This window comes from Bos grunniens, chromosome 15 (assembly GCF_055505025.1).
Source record: "Bos grunniens cultivar Pamir isolate PY7600 chromosome 15, Bosgru_T2T1.0, whole genome shotgun sequence".
Classification (NCBI taxonomy): domain Eukaryota; kingdom Metazoa; phylum Chordata; class Mammalia; order Artiodactyla; family Bovidae; genus Bos; species Bos grunniens.
Genome location: NC_141179.1, coordinates 51,079,615 through 51,102,017, shown reverse-complemented (window position 1 = coordinate 51,102,017; position 22,403 = coordinate 51,079,615). Strand labels below are relative to the sequence as shown.

Genomic DNA, 22,403 nt, shown 5'->3' with positions numbered 1-22,403 from the left:
TGGATGTGAGAGTTGGACTGTGAAGAAGGCTGAGCGCCGAAGAATTGATGCTTTTGAACTATGGTGTTGGAGAAGACTCTTGAGAGTCCCTTGGACTGCAAGGAGATCCAACCAGTCCATTCTGAAGGAGATCATCCCTGAGATTTCTTTGGAAGGAATGATGCTAAAACTGAAACTCCAGTACTTTGGCCACCTCATGAGAAGAGTTGACTCACTGGAAAAGACTCTGACGCTGGGAGGATTGGGGGCAGGAGGAGAAGGGGACGACAGAGGATGAGATGGCTGGATGGTATCACTGACTCGATGGATGTGAGTCTGAGTGAACTCCCGGAGTTGGTGATGGACAGGGAGGCCCGGTGTGCTGCAATTCATGGGGTCACAAAGAGTCGGACACGACTGAGCAACTGAACTAAACTGAAGGCCAATCTGGCCATGTTCATTGCTGAGTGCCCAATATGCCAGTACCAGAGACTAACACCAAGTACCCACTATGGCACCATTCCCCAAGGTGGGGCATAGCTGCTTGATTCACTTGAAGCAGAGCTTCACAATTGAACCCAGCTTGCATCAGATTCCCAGCAGATCTTCAGGTGCATAAACAAATCCAGTTGAGGTCAGAAGTCATCTCAGCCAATCTCCAGATATATGAAATATGCATTTTTATGTATGTACAACATACATTTTACGTTGTATGCCACTGAGATTTTTTTGGGTATCTGTTTTGTTCCACAGTCCATTCTGAAACATCAAATTGCCAACATCTGTTAGATCAACAAAAAAGTAAGAGAGTTCCAGAAAAGCATCTACTTCTGCTTTATTGACTATACCAAAGCCTTTGTGTGGATCACAACAAACTGGAAAATTCTTAAAGAAATGGGAATACCAGACCACCTGACCTGCCTCCTGAGAAATCTGTATGCAGGTCAATAAGGAACAGTTAGAAATGGACAAGGAACAACAGACTGGTTCTGAATTGGGAAAGGAGTACATCAAAGCTGTATATTGTCACCCTGCTTATTTAACTTATATGCAGAGTACATCATGTGAAATATCAGACTGGATTAAGCACAAGCTGGAGTCAAGATTGCCGGGAGAAATATCAATAACACTGATATGCAGATGACACCACCCTTATGGCAGAAAGCAAAGAAGAACTAAAGAGCCTCTTGATGAAAGTGAAAGAGGAGAGTGAAAAGTTGGCTTAAAACTCAACATTCAAAAAACTAAGATCATGACATCTGGTCCCATCACTTCATGGCAAATAGATGGGGAAACAATGGAAACAGTGACAGACTTTATTTTCTTGGGCTCCAAAATCACTTCAGATGGTGACTACAGCCATGCAATTAAAGATGCTTGCTCCTTGGAAGAAAAGCTATGACCAACCTAGGTGGTGGTTTAGTCACTCAGTTGTGCCCTACTCTTTCGACTCCATGGACTGTAGCCACCAGGCTCCTCTGTCCATGGGATTCTCCAGGCAAGAATACTGGAGTGGGCTGCCATCTCCTTCTCTATGACCAGCCTAGACAGCATATTAAAAAGCAGAGACATTATTTTGCCAACAATTTAGTCAAGGCTATGGTTTTTCCAGTAGTCATTTATGGATGTGAGAGTTGGACTATAAAGAAAAATGAGTGCCAAAGAATTGATGCTTTTGAACTGTGGTTTTGGAGAAGACTCTTGAGAGTCCCTTGGACTTCAAGGAGATCCAACCAGTCCATTCTAAAGGAAATCAGTCCTGAATATTCATTGGAAGGACTGATACTGAAGCTGAAATTCCAATACTTTGGCCACTTGATGGGAAGAACTGATTCATTGGAAAAGACCCTGATGCTGGGAAAGATTGAAAGCAGGAGGAGAAGGGGATGACAGAGGCATCACCGACTTGATGTACATGTTTGAACAAGCTCCAGGAGTTGGTGATGGGGACAGGGAAGCCTGGTGTGCTGCAGTCCATGAGGTCACAAAGAGCTGGACACAACTGAGTGACTGAACTGAACTGACATTTTGGAAAATAAATGTTTGTCATTGTTATATAGTAAATTAAATAATGGACTAAATAAGTATTTCCAGGCTGTAAGATCTGATTTGTCCCTATGTTTTATAGAAGAATGACCTTGTCTTTCAGATGACACTCATAAATTTCTACAGAGGGTGAATTGAGCCCCACCTAGAAGTCTAATAGTATATTAATTCCATTACCATGTAATACAGTCTATGTTTGTGTCATTAGTATTTACTGTTATTTTTAGGTTTTCCACCCAACCATGTTCAAAAGAAACAAGCAAAAAGTTTGAATTAAAGGTAGAACATCATTTCTCTCTCTCTCTCTCTCTCTCTCTCTGTAAGTAAATGTCAGAGGAAACTATAGGAGCAGAGGTGAGAAATGAGCATAAATAAGTCTCTGGTCTCTAGCTACATTCTTTCTCTGTGGCCATTTCCAACTATCTGACATTGGCTTAGAGATTCTCATTCAAATTTAATAATATGAATAGACAGATATGTAGAAATATAGACAGAACTATAGATAGAGATACATATAATTTCTAAACAGTCTGAGGAAAGAAGGGAGTCATGAGATAAATGTAGAAGAAAGCGTATGTGAAAGATTGTACATAAGGGCTTGTGCGACCACACAAATGCTAGTTGTCAGGATTAATATTGAGGAATTCTTTACTATATAAATTTGTATTGGATAAAGAAAAAAACACAGGTCAGTATGCCCATTTCCCATCTGCTTTGCTTACCTATTTATTCTGTGATACTGGGCTCTGTGATGGGGAGTTTACAGAACACCACCTATTGAACTTAACATTTCCTTGTCTCAGGACATAGAAGTCTAGCATCCCTACCATAGCAATCCATGTATTCCCAGCCCCTAGCATAGATTTGGCACTCAATATTTTGTGAACGGACTTGTAAAAAAAGAGGAAGTCATATTCTTGGTGAAAATGTAAGATACATCTGTGTGAAAATAAGGGTTGTATGAATGTAGAGAAATGTCAGGAAGACTTGTCTTAGTAAAAGTATTTAATGAGAGGGGTTGCCCATTGGGATGTAGAGCCCAGAAGAAATAATAGAAGGCAAAAACTGATGTATTTGAAGAAATAAATCTTAATGAGCAAAGCTGTCTATATAGGAACCTATAGCCCTGGAAGATCATGAGCTCCCCCAAACTGGCAGTATTAGGTTGGCCAAGAAGTTCCTTTGGTTTTAAAGTAAGAATAGGATGCAGTTTTCATTTTTACCAAGAACATCATTGAACAACATAGTCACTGTTTTGTTCCACTCACTGCCATTTTTTCAGGCAACCTCGTAATTTCAACTTCCAAAACTATCATTTTGAACAAAGAACTGTTCAATGTGTCTTTTATAGTCTTTTAGGAATTGAAATTTTTTCTACGAAGAGAATTTTGTAAAGATGGAAATAAATGGACACCCTAAGGTGCAATGTCTGGCGAATGTGGCAGATGAATCAGAACGTCCCAGCCAAGCTGTAACAGTGTTTGCCTGGTTGAAGAAATATTTGGTCTTGTGTTAACCTGATAGAAGATTATGGGTTTTCTGTTGATTAATTCTGGCTTTTCATTGAGTGCTGCTTTCACTTGGTGTAATTGGGAGCAGTACTTGTTGGAATTAATCACTTGGTTTTCTGAGAGGAGCTCATAATAGAGGACTCTATTTTAACCCCACTATATATGTGACGTCTTTGGATTAAGTCTGACCTTTGATGTAGTTGGTGGTGATTCATTTCAGTTGTCTCATGATCTTGTCCACTGCATCAGTTCAGTTCAGGCCAGTTGCTCAGTCGTGTTCGACTCTTTGCGACCCCATGAATCGCAGCACGCTAGGCCTCCCTGTCCATCACCAACTTCCGGAGTTCACTCAGACTCACGTCCATTGAAACGGTGATGCCATCCAGCCATCTCATCCTCTGTTGTCACCTTCTCCTCCTGCCCCCAATACCTCCCAGCATCAGGGTCTTTTCCAATGAGTCAACTCTTCGTATGAGGTGGCCAAAGTACTGGAGTTTCAGCTTTAGCATCAGTCCTTCCAAAGAGCACCCAGGATTGATCTTCAGAATGGACTGGTTGGATCTCCTTGCAGTCCAAGGGACTCTCAAGAGTCTTCTCCAACACCACAGTTCAAAAGCATCAATTCTTCAGTGCTCAGCTTTCTTCACAGTCCAACTCTCACATCCATACATGACCACTGGAAAAACCATAGCCTTGACTAGACAGACATTTGTTGGCAAAGTAATATCTCTGCTTTTCAATATGCTATCTTGGTTGGTCATAAGTTTTCTTTCAAGGAGTAAGCATCTTTTAATTTCATGGCTGCAGTCATGATTTTGGACTGCAGTGATTTTGGAGCCCCCCAAAATAAAGTCTGACACTGTTCCATTGTTTCCCCATGTATTTCCCATGAAGTGGTGGGACCGGATGCCATGATCTTAGTTTGCTGAGTGTTGAGCTTTAAGCCAACTTTTTCACTCTCCTCTTTCACTTTCATCAAGAGTCTTTTTAGTTCCTCTTCACTTTCTGCCATAAGGGTTGTGTCATCTGCATATCTGAGGTTATTGATATTTCTCCCTGCAATCTTGATTCCAGCTTGTGCTTCTTCCAGCCCAGTGTTTCTCATGATTCCACTACATATTATTGTACAAATATTCATATTTCATTACCCACCACAATTCATTTTAAAAATGGAATGTTTTCACCATGTTTAAGTAGACAATTCCATGAGGAAATATGGTCAAGAAGGGTTTTTTCACTCAACTTCTATGGAATTTAAACAAAATGATTAACATAAAAGCTGGTATAAATGATTCTCAACACTTAATATGCATTATTTTGAGTATGTTGGCTATCTCCTGTATGGTATACTGTTGATTGTTCTTCATGTCTCAACTTGATTGCTATCAACATCAACTACTCTACCAGAACATGGAACATGAAACTTTGTAAACCACTTTTAGATATCTGATTAGTCACAGCACCTTCTCCACACACTGCACAAAATTCTTTTCTGCATTTCAGTTGTATTTTTTCCCTTCTTGAAATAATGAATAATATGCCAAAAATGTTGTTTTCATCTTCAACATTAAAATTACTTTTGTAGCTGTAAATTTTTTTAAATGTATGCTGATATGACAGCTGTCCATGTACAATCTAACAAAACTGTTTCAAATGAACTGAAAGACAACTAATCACTACTAGAGCCATCTTATGGGGTAAAAATGAAATGAACCTTTTGGCTGATCCAATATTTAAGCAGAGATGGAGCATGAGCTGTCAGACTAAAGGAACATTCCTGCCTTGGATGAAATGTTGATCCTTATCTAAGTCTGGACTGGATTAATTTATCAAATCCACTAGTAAATTATCTCAAAAGCATCTCTGTGTTATTAGGTGATGTTGGGGAGAAGGGTGGGTCAAACCTTTGCCTTTGATAGAAAATTGGAGTCTTTGCTGTCTTCTCTAAGTCAGCAGTTTGAGTCCTAGAGGCTATCAGAATACAAGGAACCTTGAGTCCTCATCAGACTGGTGACTCCAAGTTTTAGGACACCAGTTCATTTTTCATTTCACCAGGAAAGAACTGAACACAGAAGTCTGGTAACCCTCTACCTTCTTCATCCTCATTCCCTTACCCCTATTCAGTTTTCTGCCTATCCCACTCTATCTCTGCCAGCACCTCACTGTCACTTACACATCCTTTCTCAGGAACAGTCCTAAGACTCGTTCATGAATCTGCTTGGTCTTGACCCCATAGATGATGGGATTGACCATGGGTGGGAAGAGCAGATAGAAATTGGCAAGAAGGATGTGCACATGTGGAGCAGCCTGGCGAGCTACCCGGTGCATAACTGAGGAGATGACAACAGGTGTGTAAAAGGCTAAAATAGCACCTATGTGAGACACAGGTCCCAAAGGCCTTATAGCGGGCCTCCTGAGAGGCAAGCTGTAGAACCGCCTGGAGGATGAAGATGTAAGACAGAATAACAAAGAGCAGGTCCAACACTACTATGAACATGGCCACAGCAAGGCCATAGATGTTGTTGAAGCGAGTGTCCCCACAGGCCAGCCTTACCACGGCCATGTGCTCACAGTAGCAGTGGGCAATCACTGGACCTCGGCAGTAGTGGAAGCATCTGAGCAGAAAGGGCAGTGGAGTCATTAGTGTCACAGCCCGAGTCACAGCAGCCAAGCCGATCTTGGTGATAAGTGGCCTGGTGAGGATGGTGCTGTAGTGCAGTGGCTTGCAGATGGCCACATAGCGGTCAAAGGCCATGGCCAGCAGCACTGCTGACTCCATAATGGAGAAGGAGTGGAGAAAGAACATCTGGACCAGACAGGCATAGAAGTTGATCTCTCGATCCCTGAACCAGAAGATGCCCAGCATTTTGGGAAGTGCTGTAGAAGAAAGGACCAGATCAATGGCTGCCAACATGGCCAAAAAGAGGTACATGGGCTCGTGGAGGGCTGCATCAGCCTGAATGATGAAGAAGAGGGTGCAGTTGCCAAGCAGGGCCAGTGTATAGGCTGAGCAGAATGGAATGGATATCCAGACATGTAGGTGCTCCAGGCCTGGGATCCCCATCAACAGGAAGACTGCTGGATGAGTTAAGGTGATATTGGAAGCTGACATGGCCAACAGAAATTCTCTTTGTCTAGTCTCCTTACTCAGGGGCCTTCCAGGGAGTACACAGTATCAGCAGGATTATAGTGTTCAAGTTCAAACTCTTATCATTTACATGGAAGGCTTAACCCTTGACCCTACTTCTGGACCTTAAAAGAAATTACAAAGTAATCATAATATGAATTGTGGAACATTATGTATCATCTCTGCCCTCAAGATGCTTATAAAACTATTGAGTGGTCAGGACATCAAATTGCAATAGAGCTAAGAAGGCTTCCTTCATAAAAGAAGTGAGTGGATGAAGAGCTTTTGTGGTTTTTGTGTAGCCAAGGACAGCTTTATAAAGGACATAGATACCTGCTCAATTCAAATCTTACCCTAAAACATTCACTGTCTTCCTTTGCCTCCCATCTCAACCTGTACTCCTAATTATAAAGGGGAGTTTCTCTTCTGAAATGTAAAGCTTAAATACATAACAAATAATTAAGCCTGGCACTTTCTGAAAAGTTGCTTCCTCTAAGTATTGATATTATAATATATTATAATATCAATATTATAATATATTGATATTGATATTATTGGTCATCACTTAGATATCTCAAGTAGGGCCATAAAGCCCCATCACCTCCAGTTAACTTGAGAATGTGAAAAGCCCCATTATTCTCCTTCCCTTCAAATTTAACTTTTATCTTGATATACTTCTACCTTCAACTACTTTTCCTTCTACAATTCATGACATTCAGAAGAGATGCTCCACTCAATTTTTGAAAGATTGGCCTCTGAATTTCTTGGGTTTCACATCTTTGTTCTTCTTTCTGGGATTTTTTATCTTTTTTCCCCTGCTTTTACCATCATTTATTGTGAAAATGCAGAATCATTTGTTTCCCCAAAATTTGAATGGTGTCCCTTTTCTTTTCTCTCAGTTCCTACATAAAGTTTCTTCTGAGGATTAACTGAGATAATCTTTTAAAACACTCAGTACAGTGGATGAAAGTATAAAGAAAATGTGGCATACATGCACAATGAAATACTATTAAGCCATATAAAAGGAGAAAATCCTGCATTTGTGACAACACAGAGGGACACTGAGGGCATCATGCTAAGTGGAACAAGTAATACGAAGAAAAGCAAATAGTGTGTGATATCACTTACACATGGAACCTAGAAGAAAGAGAAAAACCAAACTCATAAAAACAGATTGGTGGTTGGGAGGTGGGGTTTGGGGTACGGCTGAAGGTGGTCAAAAGGCACAAAGTTCCAGATATAAAATAAGTAAGTTCTGGGGATATAAAATGCAACATGGGTACTTCAGTTAAATATAGTGTAGGGACTTCCCTGGTGGTCCAGTGGTTAAGATTTCACCTTCCAGTGCAGGGGGTATGGGTTTGATTCCTGGTCGAAGAGCTAAGATGCCACATGCCTTGTGGCCAAAAAACCAAACCATAAAACAGAAGCACTATTGTAACAAATTCAATAAAGATTAAAAAAATACTCCTATATTTGAAAGTTGTTAAAAGAATATATCTTAAAGTTCTCATCACAAGAAAAATAACTATGTGAAGTGATAGATATTAGCTAGTGGTAATCATTTTGTACTATATCCATGTACTAAATCATTGTATTATACACCTTAAACTAATTCAATGTTATGTCAACTGTATCCCAGTAAAACTGGAAAATTTCTTAAAAAAAAAGCACAAATCTAGAACATTAAAAAGTGCTCAGTAAATTATGTGTTTGAATTGAGAAATCTACAAATATTGACAGTCATATGGTTGGTAAGTGTCAAAGATCAAAGTTGAACTTGGAGAACTCTGGTTTCCTACCTTCAAATTCAGGGTCTTGTATCACTTCAATCTGCTTCCACCTTGTTGCTCCACAAGTAGCTCATGCTCAGGTTAAAGAAAACTAACTCATTGCCCTAGTATAGAAAAAAGCTTTACAGTCTAAAGAGCTGGGCCCGTATAGTGCCACTGTACCAGCAGAAACTCAATCAATGATATTTTTAAAGTTTTAGCTTCCTCACCTTTCAATAAAGGTAATAACTATACTTCCCATGACCATCTTTATTGAGCTTTATTGTGAAGAAAGATGGAATCATGAGAACAGACCTTGATAACTGTAAAGCATTGTACACATACCACCATTACTGTTGTCCTTCCCTAGCACAAATTTGCCCTATTTTCTAAAAGTTTATCTTGATTAATATCAGCACAATCCTGTATCCCTTGGCGCCAAACCTTCCTCCAGCTAATAGCCCTTGTTTCTCTTCCCCTTCACAGCACAACTTGTTTACAAGTTTGACGGTATGAAATCTCTGCTTCCTCATCTCTCATTTAATTCTCAATCTTTCCCAATCTAGCTTCCATCTTCACTACTCTCCAAACACTGATCTTGTTATCACTTCCTTTCCCCTCACTCTCACCTCCTTTTCTGCTTTTTATTCTCACACTTCTCTAGGTGTTCTCTTTTATTTCTTTTGGCTTTTTTTGTTTTGTTTTTAAATCTGTCTCTGTCCAGGGAATTCTCAGATGCATGGCTTTTACTTTTACTATTAGATATTTCCAGTTAGATGTTCCATAGTCATCATAAATAAAATATGGCCAAAACAAATATTTCTATCTCCCCACAAAATATTTCCTCCCCGGGATGTTTCCATCTCAGTAGGTATTACTGCTGTCTGTCCTATATCAAGCTCAGAACCCTAGAGACAATCATTAATCTTTTCCCTCTTCCTTCATATCCAGTTCATCAGTAAATCTTATTAATCTGCAAAATGTATTTCACACCCTATGCTTTTCCTTTTCTCCTGCCAACATTCTTTTTAAAATCACCATCATCTTTCACCCACACTGCGAAAACCTCACATCTGGCATCAGTGGTCTGTATATTGGACACTCTAATCCATTCTCCTTACTACAGATGAAGAGACTGCTGCTGTTACATCTCTTCAGTCATGTCCGACTCTGTGCAACCCCATAGATGGCAGCCCACCAGGCTCCCCCGTCCCTGGGATTCTCTAGGCAAGAACTCTGGAGTGGGTTGCCATTTCCTTCTCCAATGCATGAAAGTGAAAAGTGAAAGTGAAGTCGCTCAGTCATGTTCCACTCTTAGAGACCCCATGGACTGCAGCCTACCAGGCTCCTCCATCCATGGGATTTTCCAGGCAAGAGTACTGGAGTGAGTTGCCATTGCCTTCTCCGAGATGAAGAGACTATTAAGGCTAATTTATATTATGCTGGGCCTTGCCTAAGACCTTCTTGGAATTACCATTGCACTAAAGATGAAATCCACACTACGACCCTGGTTTACAGGTACCTGCAGCGTCTGGTCCCTGCTCATTTTTCAGCCTCATCCCCTTTCACCTGTGCTTCAGTCATATAGCTTCTGCTACACCCTGCTCAATAATGATGCCCTATGAATCATCTGAATTCTCTCATGCTGTTCTTCTCCTCTCTATGTCCTTTGTATTCCCAAAGTCACATCATCTTTTGCCAGTGTCACTAGAAAGCTCTCCCTATAGTTTTCCACCCTACTCCATCTATCTACCACAGTGTGAAAGACCTACTTAAAACCACTGGCAATCTCACGACTACCAAAAAAACCTTAAAACTGCTTAACATGGACACAAACTTGGTCTTACCTAAAATTAGCCTCACTTCTTACCATTCCTCTAAAAAAATATTCATCCTAGGTTCAGCCACACTGAAGTATCTGCGTCACTTTCTGGGACAGTCTTGCTTGCAGCTCCCAATATTTATCTGGAATACTTTCCTCTGCCTATTTCCACACCTGGCTAAGATCCTGCCACCATCTTGGTGAAGCCTTCTCAGACCCCTCACGGAAGATTTTCAGTGTTTTCAATGAGGACTCATTAATGGGCTGAATTAAATAACATGGGGAGAGAGTGATGTATGTTGCTAATGCACTTATCTGTCCATTTCTTGGACTGTGAATGCTTTTAGTACAAGAATTTTGCCTTCTTTATGTCTGTATTCACAGACTCTATTGAACCTGGTTGTTGCTCAGTAGGTGTTCTTTAAATAAATGCATAGGGGAGGGAGGCTCAAGAGGGAGGTGATACATGTATATTTATGGCTGATTTGCATGGCGATATGGCAGAAACCAACAGAACACTGTAAAGCAATTTCCCCCAATTAAAAATCGATTTTAAAGTAGTCATTAAAAGATAAACAAATGCATGAAGGACTCTCTTCATGAAGAAACTTCCTCTTCTGTGCTGCTGGATAATATATCATCTGATGCAAAGTGAGGCTTACTGGATATATCTTAACCACTTCCACAGATGGAAATTCTGTAAAACCTTCCATTAGTTTTGGCTAACTAGGTCAGAATAAGAAGTTTTTTTTTTTTTTTCTTTCTTTTTTTAATTAGAAACTTCTCCAAATCTAATTTGCATTTCCTCTGACTAAGCACTGGGATCAACAACATGGAAGCCCCATGACCCTGAGGCTGTGTTTCTACATTTACTGCCAGTATATCCTTGGTATCCATAGAGAAAGTCACTAATATTTCTTGAATGGATGAGAGAATATCCTCTTCTCCATGGTATCACCCTATCCTAAGTGAATGTGCTTTTCCAGTTCCAAACAGGTTTCCCCTCCCTGAGGATCCACTTCCTGGGAGCTCCTGTTGACCATCACTGGTCCTCCAGTCTCTGCCCACACAACCTCAATCTTACAGCTTCCCATTCTGTTGAAAATGCCTATTAATTCATCATCTTCCCTCCTTCCAGATTCAACAAAAATACACCTCTAGTGTCATTTACAATACAACTCTGCTTATCTGGTTTCTTCTCTTTTCCATCACCCTTCAGCCTGTTCGGCAGGAGTGTTCTGGCAAGTCGTTATCTGTCATTGTCTTGTTTTTTGCCTCCACAGCCAGAATGTCAGCAAATGACAAAAGAAAGCCTGTGTCATTTATTTCAATGTCTCCCCTGAAAGTGTATGTGGCTCTATATCTGGAGAGTATTCAATCAGTGATGTAGTGTAGGTAGGCTACACCTTTAACTTGAGAAGATCCTAGAATGATGATGTATATGGGAAACTGAATCCTCAAGTGATCCTGGAGGATTATAAGAGGCAGATAAAGGACTGAATTTCACATCTTCTGACTCTTATACCAAGATTCAATCTACAGGACTACACTGAAAAGATAGAACTCTTTGTTGCTACATCTTTAATAAGCAAGTGTAACTGATTCCATTTCTTATTTTTGATTTCTCCTTTTTTCCCCTAGACCATTTCAGCAGCTGTGACTGAGGAGGGGCCAGACTGAGGCAGGAGGGGAGCAAGTAGCACTCACAGGAAGGAGGGACTAACCTCAAAGATTAAACTTGAACAACTCTGGTTTCCTACTTTCAAATTCAGTGTCTTATATCACTTATATCTGCTTACACCTTGTTTTTCCACAAGGTCTGGGTCACTTGGCTAAGGTCTTATTGAGGTTGTTCCTAACACATGACACAGGAGCACAGGCCTGGGAGGCAGAAGAGGGTTTCTTCTAATAATAATGGGATAGCAGGACCTAGGCTTGTAGAAGATCAAGTATTTGGGGAGGGGTGAAAGAAGGTCTCCTCTTAGACAAGGACAGACATACAAAGATGAGAATGACAGAAGATGAGAAATTCAGGAGATGAGGTCATACCACAGAGAAGGTAAGTTTTCTGTCCAGGCATGAGTCCATGAGAAATGAATCTGCCCTGTGCACCCTGGGTTCCCTCTGATCTAGCCTGTTCTCCTCAAACATGAAGCACTCTTGGCTTTTTATTCAACATTTGGGTAGTCCCTCTGGTGGTAGTGGTTTAGTTGTTAAGTTGTGTCTTACTCTTGCAACTCCATGGACTGTAGTATGCCAGGCTCCTCTGTCTGTGGGATTTTCTGGGCAAGAATACTGGAGTGGGTTGCCAGTTCCTTCTCCAGAGTAGTGATTAGTATGTAGTCAGGTTTCTGCTGTTATCCTGGTTATTCTTTGTTTTTTTTCTGCCACCCCCAGCTCACATGACATTTCTTAGATCTGAGACTCCCAGGCCTCCTGTTCTAGCCCTCTGGTTTTTGGCTGATCCCAGCATAAGTTCCCCTTCTCTGGTGTACTTGCCTCTCATGCCAGTTGTGCAGCTCCCTTACCATGCCCTGTGATCTCCTATCCCGCAGCTACCATCCACCACAGACCCACGTGATCTCACCCCTCAGCATTACACTCGGTTTATTTTCTGGAGGCTTCAGGACAAAGGGTGCAGTTTTCCTCTTTTAGTGAGAGAAGGGTGGGAAAGAGGGTTTTAAAGAGATCTGGCTAATCCTCATGATCAGTTACTCTATTCCCCAAAGAAAAAGGAAATGGTAGGCCTTGTCCCTGAGGTACATCTTAAAGGGACCCAAGATGGACTGGTGTCTTTTCTGGGGTGACTCTGGGGACATTCTATCCCTGTCTCCAGTCCTCTGGGGTCCCTCCTCTGCTTCCCCTCACATTCTATTGCATCAGTCACTTCTCTCTGGAGGCAGAGAATCCTCTGGTCTCAGCGAACACTGTGCCCCTCTCCATCCTCACCCTCCTTTCACAGCAGGTCCTGCTGAGGACACAGCCTCCCCTGAATATGCAAATAGATGCCTGTTGTTAGGGCTGAGTGTGACTTAATACAAGCAGGGTTCAGCCACAACTAGATCAAAGTTTTCTATTCATTTTGTGTGTGATTTGGAGTTTTTATTTTCTGCTGTATTGTGGATAGAACTGTTGTTGGATAGCTAAGGTTGGATAGCTAAGCTTTGAGAAATTAGGTTTGAGTCCCATTCTGTGACTTTGATGAGGCTGTTAATCTCTCTGCTCCTTGGATTGTTTCCTTATCTATCATATAGAGAACCTCATCCCAGTCGTGCCCACATCTTACTATTTAGGGAGGATCCAATGTGATCACTGGGGAATAATTACCAATGTCATTATTGCTTCAGTTCAGTTGCTCAGTTGTGCCTGACTCTTTGCAACCCCATGAATCCCAGCACACCAGGCCTCCCTGTCCATCACAAACTCCTGGAGTTCACTCAAACTCATGTCCATCAAGTCAGTGATGCCATCCAGCCATCTCATTCTCCTTTGATCACTTCTCCTCCTGCCCCCAATCCTCCCAGCATCAGGGTCTTTTCCAAAGAGTCAACTCTTTGCATGAGATGGCCAAAGTATTGGAGTTTCAGCTTTAGCATCAGTCCTTCCAATAAACACCCAGGACTGATCTCCTTTAGAATGGACTGGTTGGATCTCCTTGCAGTCCAAGGGACTCTCAAGAGTCTTCTCCAACACCACAGTTCAAAAGCATCAATTCTTCGGTGCTCAGCTTTCTTCACAGTCCAACTCTTACATCCATACATGACCACTGGGAAAACCATAGTCTTGACTAGATGGACCTTTGTTGGCAAAGTAACGTCTCTGCTTTTGAATATGCTATATAGGTTGGTCATGACTTTTCTTCCAAGGAGTAAGCATCTTTTAATTTCACGGCTGCAATCATCATCTGCAGTGATTTTGGAGCCTCCCAAAATAAAGTCTTACACTGTTTCCACTGTTTCCCCATCCATTATTACTTAATTAACCATTATAATAACAATACCAACAAACTGTGGGAAATTCTTAAAGAGATAGCAATCCCAAACCATCTTGCCTATCTTAGAAACCTGAATGGAGGCCAAAAAGCAACAGTTAGAACTTATCATGGAACAATAGACTGTCTCAAAATTGGGAAAGGAATATGACAAAGCTGTATGTTGTCACCCTGTTCATTTAACTTACATTCAGAATACATCCTGTGAAATGCCGGCTGGCCTGGCGAAATATCAACAACCCTGGATATGCAGATGATACCACTCTAATGGTAGAAAGCAAGAGGAACTAAAGAGACTCTTGAGAATGAAAGAGGAGAGTGAAAAAGCTGGCTTAAAACTCAACATTCAAAAAACTAAGATCCCGTCCCATCACTTCATAGCAAATAGAAGGGGAAAAAGTGGAAGCAGTGGCAGATTTTATTTTCTTGGGCTCCAAAAATCACTGTGGATGGTGACTGCAGTCATGAAATTAAAGGTGACTGCTTCTTGGAAAGAAAGCTGTGACAAAGCTAGACAGCATATTAAAAAGCAAAGACATCACTTTGCCAACAAGGTCCATATAGTCAAAGACATGGTTTTTTCCAGTAGTCATGTACAGATGTGAGAGCTGGGCCATAAAGAAGGATGGGTGCCAAAGAATTGATGCTTTCAAACCGTGGTGCTAGAAGACTCTTGAAAGTCCATTGGACAGCAGGGAGATCAGTCAATCCTAAAGGAAATCAATGGTGAATACTCACTGGAAGAACTGATGCTGAAGCTCCAATACTTCAGCCACCTGATGGGAAGAACTGACTCATTGGAAAAGGCATTGATGCTGGGAAAGATTGAAGGCAGAAGGAGAAGAGGGTGACAGAGGATGAGATGGTTGGATGGTATCACTGATTCAATGGACATGAACTTGGGCAGACTTCAGGAGATGGTGAGGGACAGGGAAGCCTGGCATGCTGCAGCCAATGGGGTTGCAAAGAGTTGGACATGACTTGGCAACTGAACAACAACATTATATATTTTTCAGTCCTGATCTCCCAATTTGTCCTATCCTCCCCTGCTTCCCCCATCCATATGCACATGTCTGTTCACTACATCTGAATCTCTATTCCTGTCCTGCAACTAGGTTCATCTGTACCATTTTTATAGATTCCACATATATGCATTAAGATATGATACTATTCTGACTTACTTCATTCTATGATGGAATCTAGGCCCATCCACATCTCTAAAAATGACCCAATTTCATTCTTTTTAATGGTGGGTAATATTCCACTGCATACATGTACCACATAGTCTTCATTCACCTGTTGATAGACATTTAGGTTGCTTCCATGTCCTGGCTTGTATTAATAGTGTTGCATTGAACATTGGGGTACATGTGTCCTTTTGAATTATGGCTTTCTTAGGGTGCATGCCCAGTAGTGGGATTGCTGGGTCATGTGGTAGTTCTATTTTCAGTCTGCTAAGGAACTTCCATACTGTTTTCTACAGTAGCTGTATTAATTTACATTCCCACCAACACTGCAAGAGGGTTTCCTTTTCTCCACAAACTCTCCAGCATTTATTGTAGATTTTTTGATGATGGCCATTCTGACTGGTGTAATATCTATTTGCAGGTTTGATTTGCATTTCTCTAATAGCTAGTGACATTCAACCTCTTTATATGCCTCTTGGCCATCTCTATGTCTTCTTTGGAGAAATGTCTATTTAGGTCTTCTGCCTATTTTTTGATTGGGAATTCCTCTAGTATACACAGGAACATATTTTGGTATGCCCTTGGGTCCTAATAAAACAGAAGACCTGGAAATAGTTTTGTGAATATTCATCTTCGCATTAGCCAGTAGCTCTGGACTCTGAGTAAGGACATTTCTTTGCGCAAGTATTCATCTAGGCCTCATGCTTCTCCACACTAATTATTTTTTCTTTCCTAGGGAGAACATTCCCCACCTCTGGGATCTCCCAGGGAAGCCCCTAGACCTAGTAGGTTGGTGCAATAGTAATTGCGGTATTTACATTGTTGAAATTTGCCTTTGATATTGGATTACATTTTTATATGTGGTTATGTTAAATCATTTTAATGTGCATTTTTTGCTTTAAGTTTTTTTTTTTTTGGATAACAACTTATTACTTGCAATTTATATTTTAGACTAGGTAAATGTTAAAAAGCAAATTTGAGCAATTTTTTCTGATTTGAGCAATTCTCTTGTTCGAGTTCAAAATGAGTCATAAAGCAGCTGAGACAACTCGAAACATCAACACATTTGGCCCAGGAACTGCAGTGGTGGTTCAAGAAGTTTTGAAGGAGATGAGAGAGATGTTGCAAACTTTGCTATCTAAGAAACAACTCCAAGTAACAGCATCCAGAAGGAAAAAGCATGTACTGAGTTTGCATTAAAACCTTATTAAGATACATTACCCTCAACTTTTTCTGGCTGTTGATGCCACCACCTCTATAAAGAACTCAGAGGTGGGCAGTCATTCTGAAGTCTGATTATAGGAACAAGAAACAAGGTAATAACTTGCCTTATGACTTTTTTTTTTTACTGCCTATTACAATTCAATACAGCTGGAAACCAAGCACGTTTGCAGATGTATTACAAAGGATGAGTTTATGAAAGTTCTGTGAGCTGCCATCATTAGTAAGGTGTACAGGAAATGCAGGTATTTCACTGCAGAAAGGCCTTAAGTAAAACTTGTGCAGTGAATCCAAACTTTCCTGTTCCCAAAGAGAATTGCTTTCTACCCAGACCTACTCAATACTTGATACAAATACAGGACATGCAAATCCTGGGGAAACCCCATATGGGGGCTTGGAATCCTCAGTGACAAATGACAAAACCAAGTGTTATGAGCAAACTGAAGGTGCAGTTACTCTTCCATCTCCTTTTCTGAGGGATAACAATTATCCCCTGCTCTGACCTGGATTACCTGTCTGGTCTGACAGAAGCTAAGTGTAAGACTGCTTAAAATTGAAGTTGAATACAATCTCAGGAGCCATCAATAACCATTAACAGAAAGCTCCCAGGTGATCTGAGTTGGTCTTCAGTTGGCAAAACCACCATCCAGGCTCATAAATCTTGTGATCACCACTGCACCATTAACCTCTATTTCCTTTGGGACAAAATAAGTTCAAGGCAATACTGTTAGCAAAACAGGGACTAAAAAGCTCTCCACTGGGATTTAACATTATGTCTAGATATCAGCTGTTGAAGATACCCATTAGGTTGAGCAGTAACTCCTGCTTCCTTAGCACTGTTGTATTCCTGAAGGATGTCCTTGAGGCTACAAACACCTGTGTCACTCTACTGTAAGGAGCACTTCTGAACATGGCAGATCTCCTTAAGTGTCCCTGCTCTCATCTTTCCTGGTGTAAATTCCTTATCCTTTGATCCAAGTTTTGACCATCACCCCCATGCAGTATGATGGCTGCCACTTCCACCACATTAACTAGGATTGTTACTGGGTGGTTGGTCTGCCCTATGACAGTTTTGAGTTAAAAATTCTGTAATAATTGATAGAAGCAAGATTCTAAGGGATAGATTCTGCTTTGTGTTCTGATGGCTCCTGATAGGAAAAATAACATTCTACACAGAAGACAAGGTCACTCAAGGAAGCCAGCCACAGGTAAGGTCATGTTGGGTTAACAGTCTTGTTAGTAAGTGATGAGCATCTATGATCTTTCAAATTATGATAGCTCAGCTCCAAAGCAGGATAACTACTCACAAAGGAAAAAACTTTGAATCCAAGTTAAGCAATAGGAAAGTAAATACTATCGAAAGAGCCCTTAAATTTCACCTATTAACAGTCTTGATGCATTTCTTGGCATCTCAACTGTCAAGATCATTTTCCTCTCAGGACAGAAGTAGTGTGAGGGAAGGAGGAAACCTTCTAGGGTCAGTGTCACAACCCCATGTAATGCTCCAATTCCACCCTCCAGCCTACACACCTTACAGGGATCTTGTAGCTCAAGTCAATTATGACATTAATAAGACTCTACTGCAGGCTGAGGAACATCAGCAAACCCTGCCAGAAAATGAGTTCTGGATGTAGAGATTCTTGAATTTAAAGATCTGTAGTTTGGACATGAAGTATGAAAGGCAACTTTAGGGTCTGGGGTCCCATAAGAAAGCTGCAGATTGATTTCAGCAGTGCTGTTACGATGAATGCTAGCCTAAAATCCTAGGGACATAGGAGATAAGACTATTTCAAGGACTTTTGAAGACTGTAATAGCTAGGGGGCCAAAGAACCACTTGCTTCTATGAAGACGAAAACAGCAAGATAAGAGCTCAAAAGGTAAAGTAAGAAAGCTAAACAGTGGGGATATGAGGGCATTATGGGTTGATACAGTCTCTCCCCCAGAGTCCTTTCCTAGCTGTGGGTCTTGCCTCAAATTCCGGCAAGAGAAACATCAGAGTATCTCCCAGATTTCAAGCTCCCCAAGAAAGAGGCTGATTAAGGGGAATGGAGAAAATCAGAAAAGCTTAAATTTGAGAATGGCCCTGCTGTCTGGAAAAGGATTTTTTTTAGAAAATATATCTCAGACAGGATAAATGTCCATGAAACAAAATGGACTAGACAGGGAGTCCTTCCTGAAAGCTTTGGGTGGCTTTTGGGGTAGCGGGTAGCTATAAAGCAAGCCTGGTGAAAGCACCAGGAGGACAACAGGCTGTAGTCATAAGGCGTTTCCCTCTGATGTGCTATCTAGTGAGTCAGGAGAGAAGTAGCCCATAAGGTGCCCTTGTCAGGAATGGTGCGGTTAGTTTTAAGAGACTAGGCTAGAGTTATAGAACCAAAGCTTGAGGCAACCAGAGAAGGTCCTTCTTGCAGCCTTCCACTGTAAGGGATGCCAAACATAATTAGCATGCCCTTCCTGATGAAAGCAGGATTAGTGTTCACAGCCCAGCCCTTCGCTAGCATCATTTTTGAGAGTTATTTCCAGTCCCAGATTTTCCAAAAGCCCACAAGAAGCCAAATAAAGGAAGCAGGGGTAGGAGGAAAGAACTCCACCTGAAGAGGTTCAACTTAGTTGCTCAGTCGTGTCTGGCTTTGTGACCCCATGGACTTCAGCATGCCAGGCCTCTCTGTCCATCACCAACTCCTGGAGCCTACTCAACCTCATGTCCATTGCATCCGTGATGCCATCCAACCATCTCATCCTCTGTCATTCCCTTTTCCTCCTGCCTTCAATCTTTTCCAGCATCAGGGTCTTTTCCAGTGAGTCGGTTCTTCGCATCAGGTGGCCAAAGTATTGGAGCTTCAGCATCAGCCCTTCCAATGAATATTTAGGACTGATCTCCTTTAGGACAGACTGGTTGGATTTCCTTGCACTCCAAGGGACTCTCAAGAGTCTTCTCCAACACCACAGTTCAAAAGCATCAACTCTTTGGCACTCAACTTTCTTTATAGTCCAACTCTCACATCCATACATGACTACTGCAAAAACCATAGCTTTGACTAGATGGACCTTTGTTGGTAAAGTACCTGAAGAGGTAGTTTCCAGTATTTGATCAGCCAAAGCATTTCTTCAACTCAGTACAAACTTTCTCTTTCTCATCAGTGAAAAAAAAAAAACCCAAGTCTTGACTTCTTGTAACTATTTTGTGATCATGAGATAGATGAAAGGAAGAATGACTAAAACCTAGACACCGTATTCATTTTGCTCATCTTTCTCTCATAGCCAAGAAACAGGAAATCCACTGTCTCTCAAAGGAGGCAGAAACAGAAAAGTAGAAACAGAAACTGACAGAAAAGAGAATCTATATTTGAGAACGTCCAGGGGCTCCAACTAGTACTCAGAATTGATTCTCCTACCACCTCAGTCTGCAGCAAAAAGAGCTAGTGACCCCTAGAATCTCACTTAAGTGGAAGGGGAGAGAACCTAACTGGTCAGAGTTGGAGATCCAACATGATTGGTCAGGCTGGAGCCAATGAGCTTCCTGAATCTATTAAACCAGAAGTAAAGCGGCAGCTGAGGACTGTTAGCTACTTTTTTGTTTTTAATTGGAAGACCTTTGAATATGTCCACGTGTCAGAACTATATGGTAATTCATTCTTCAACAAGCAAAAAAGGGCAACTGTCAGAAATGAACTAGAATCTTAAACTTGATAATTAAAAAAATAAACTCAGTAAACAGTGATATTACACCATTCCACTTGAAAAACAATAAATATTTCTTTCCTTAATTATTACAGAAGAAGACACAAGTCATATTATTTATCTGTGTCGGCAGATCCATTGCTAATTCCCTCCTTTGTAGGGTCTCTTCCTTACAGCCTCAACCCTCTCCCTCCAGAAACATGTTTGGGTAAAACAAGACTGTGTAACTAGTGCCATTCAGTCACTTCATAATCTCACACTGTCTCTCTAGATGACTGCACTTGATATCAAAACCCACTTTTCATGTCTTAGTTTTTCTCATCAATCCATCTTCATCCTCATTTTTGAGCTTAGGAAAACTGGTGAAATTTCTAATGAGGAAAGCTGAAATACAGTCATTATTTTTACTCTGACACTTAGTAGAAGAGCGCTTATGCTGCCAGGAAAATATAAATTTATGAATCTTCTCTCCAGCAGCTGCAGCAGCATCATCACCAAAGATATATAGGAAATGCAAATTTTTAATCTACTGATTCAGAAACTCTTGGGATGAGGTTTAACAAGCCCTCCAGGTGACTCCAGTGCATGCTGAAGTTGGAGAAACACTGCTTATACCAAATCAGCCAGAATTTTTGGGACCTGTGTTGCTTTTCTAGACACCAAGTGTAGCTTTTACAAAGTTCTTTGGGTGATTTCAATCTGTAGCCAAGGTTGTTAACCACTGCCTTTATTATTCATGAATTCAGCTACCATTTTGGTGCAAACTGAAGGTGATTTCCAAATCTTTAACTCTGGTCCAGACCTCCCTCATTACCTCCAGGCCAATTTATCCAGCTGATTTATAGAGAACTAATAATATGTAGGGCCAGGTGCTAAGTGCCTTCCAATTTACCATTTTATTTAATCTCTGTGAGGTAGCTATTTTCAGAGCTTTTTATTGATACATTTGAAGAGCTAAGGCTTTTAGATATTAAATAACCTACTCAAAAATAAAGAATTAGTAAGTGGCCAAGCCCAGATTCAAGAACATGACTTGATTGATGATTACTACACTCTGCTACTGTCCATGCTACTTCTCAGAAGTTCAGTGGACAGGATTAGCTGACCCGAAATGTGACATGACTGAGAGACTAGATTTAGAATAATTTAGAAACTTCTGGAAGTTATTGAGTAGCTAGGATTTACACAGAATCCTGAAAGGAGGGTATCATAAGACATGACCACAAGTCTAGGTTTGTGTGGGCTTGGTCAATGAGTTGTGTCTGATTCTTTGTGACCCCATGTACTGTAGCCTGTCATGCTCTTTTGTCCATGGGATTTTCCCAGAAAGACTACTGGAGTGGGTAGCCATTCCCTCCTCCAGGGGCTTTTCCTGACGCAGAGACCAAATCTGTTTCCTGTGTCTCCTGCATTGTAGGAAGATTCTTTAAGATCTGAGCCACCAGGGAAGTCCACCATCTTCTCTGGTGGCTCAGAGGTAAAGAATCTATCTGCAATGCAGGAGACCCAGGTTCAATCCCTGGGTTGGGAAGATTCCCCTGGAGAAGGAAATGGCTACCCACTCCAGTATTCTTGCTGGGAAAATCCCATGGACAGAGGAGCCTGTTGGGCTATAATACACAGGGTTGCAAGAGTCGGACATGGCTGGGTGATTAACTCTAGGTTTGAGGGACCAAAAAGTTCAGGCATTTCTTTGATTTATCAAGAAATGGTTCTCCTCCATAGGCCACTTATATTTCCCTAGCTACACAATAAAGGTTATAAACTGTATTTATATTAAGGTTACCTACAAGCACTGCTTTATTTTTTATGATTATCATGTTTCCTAGAGATAAAAGAGCAGGCAAGCCACTCAACAGCAGTATGGCAGCATTCAAGTTCAATAGAAGTTTTACTAGCACTCTGGTAGAAATATTCTTTCTGAACTAAGACCTCAAATCCAACATAGCTTAAGACTGTTAGCAGAGGAAGTTTAAATATCAAAATTGGAACACTGGGGGTGATGGTGAGAGAAACTAAATGTATTCCCATTCTTTGGTTCCTGGAATATGGGTTCTAGTTATTG

General features: G+C 41.1%; 1 protein-coding gene and 1 long non-coding RNA gene across 3 annotated transcripts in view; both read right to left on the bottom strand.

Annotated features, from left to right (window-relative positions):
- Positions 1 to 20,118, bottom strand: part of LOC147358157 (uncharacterized) — a 115,913-nt gene extending 95,795 nt beyond the window's left edge. For both annotated transcript variants that reach the window (XR_015142140.1, XR_015142139.1), the window contains exon 1: positions 19,723 to 20,118. This is a non-coding gene — a long non-coding RNA (uncharacterized LOC147358157). The remainder of the gene's footprint in view (positions 1 to 19,722) is intronic.
- On the bottom strand, positions 5,706 to 6,648 carry LOC147358158 (olfactory receptor 52K2-like). Its single transcript, XM_086342055.1, is given in 2 exon segments — positions 5,706 to 5,919; positions 5,921 to 6,648. Coding segments are annotated over 2 exon segments (942 nt in total).
- Positions 20,119 to 22,403: the final 2,285 nt, after the last annotated feature.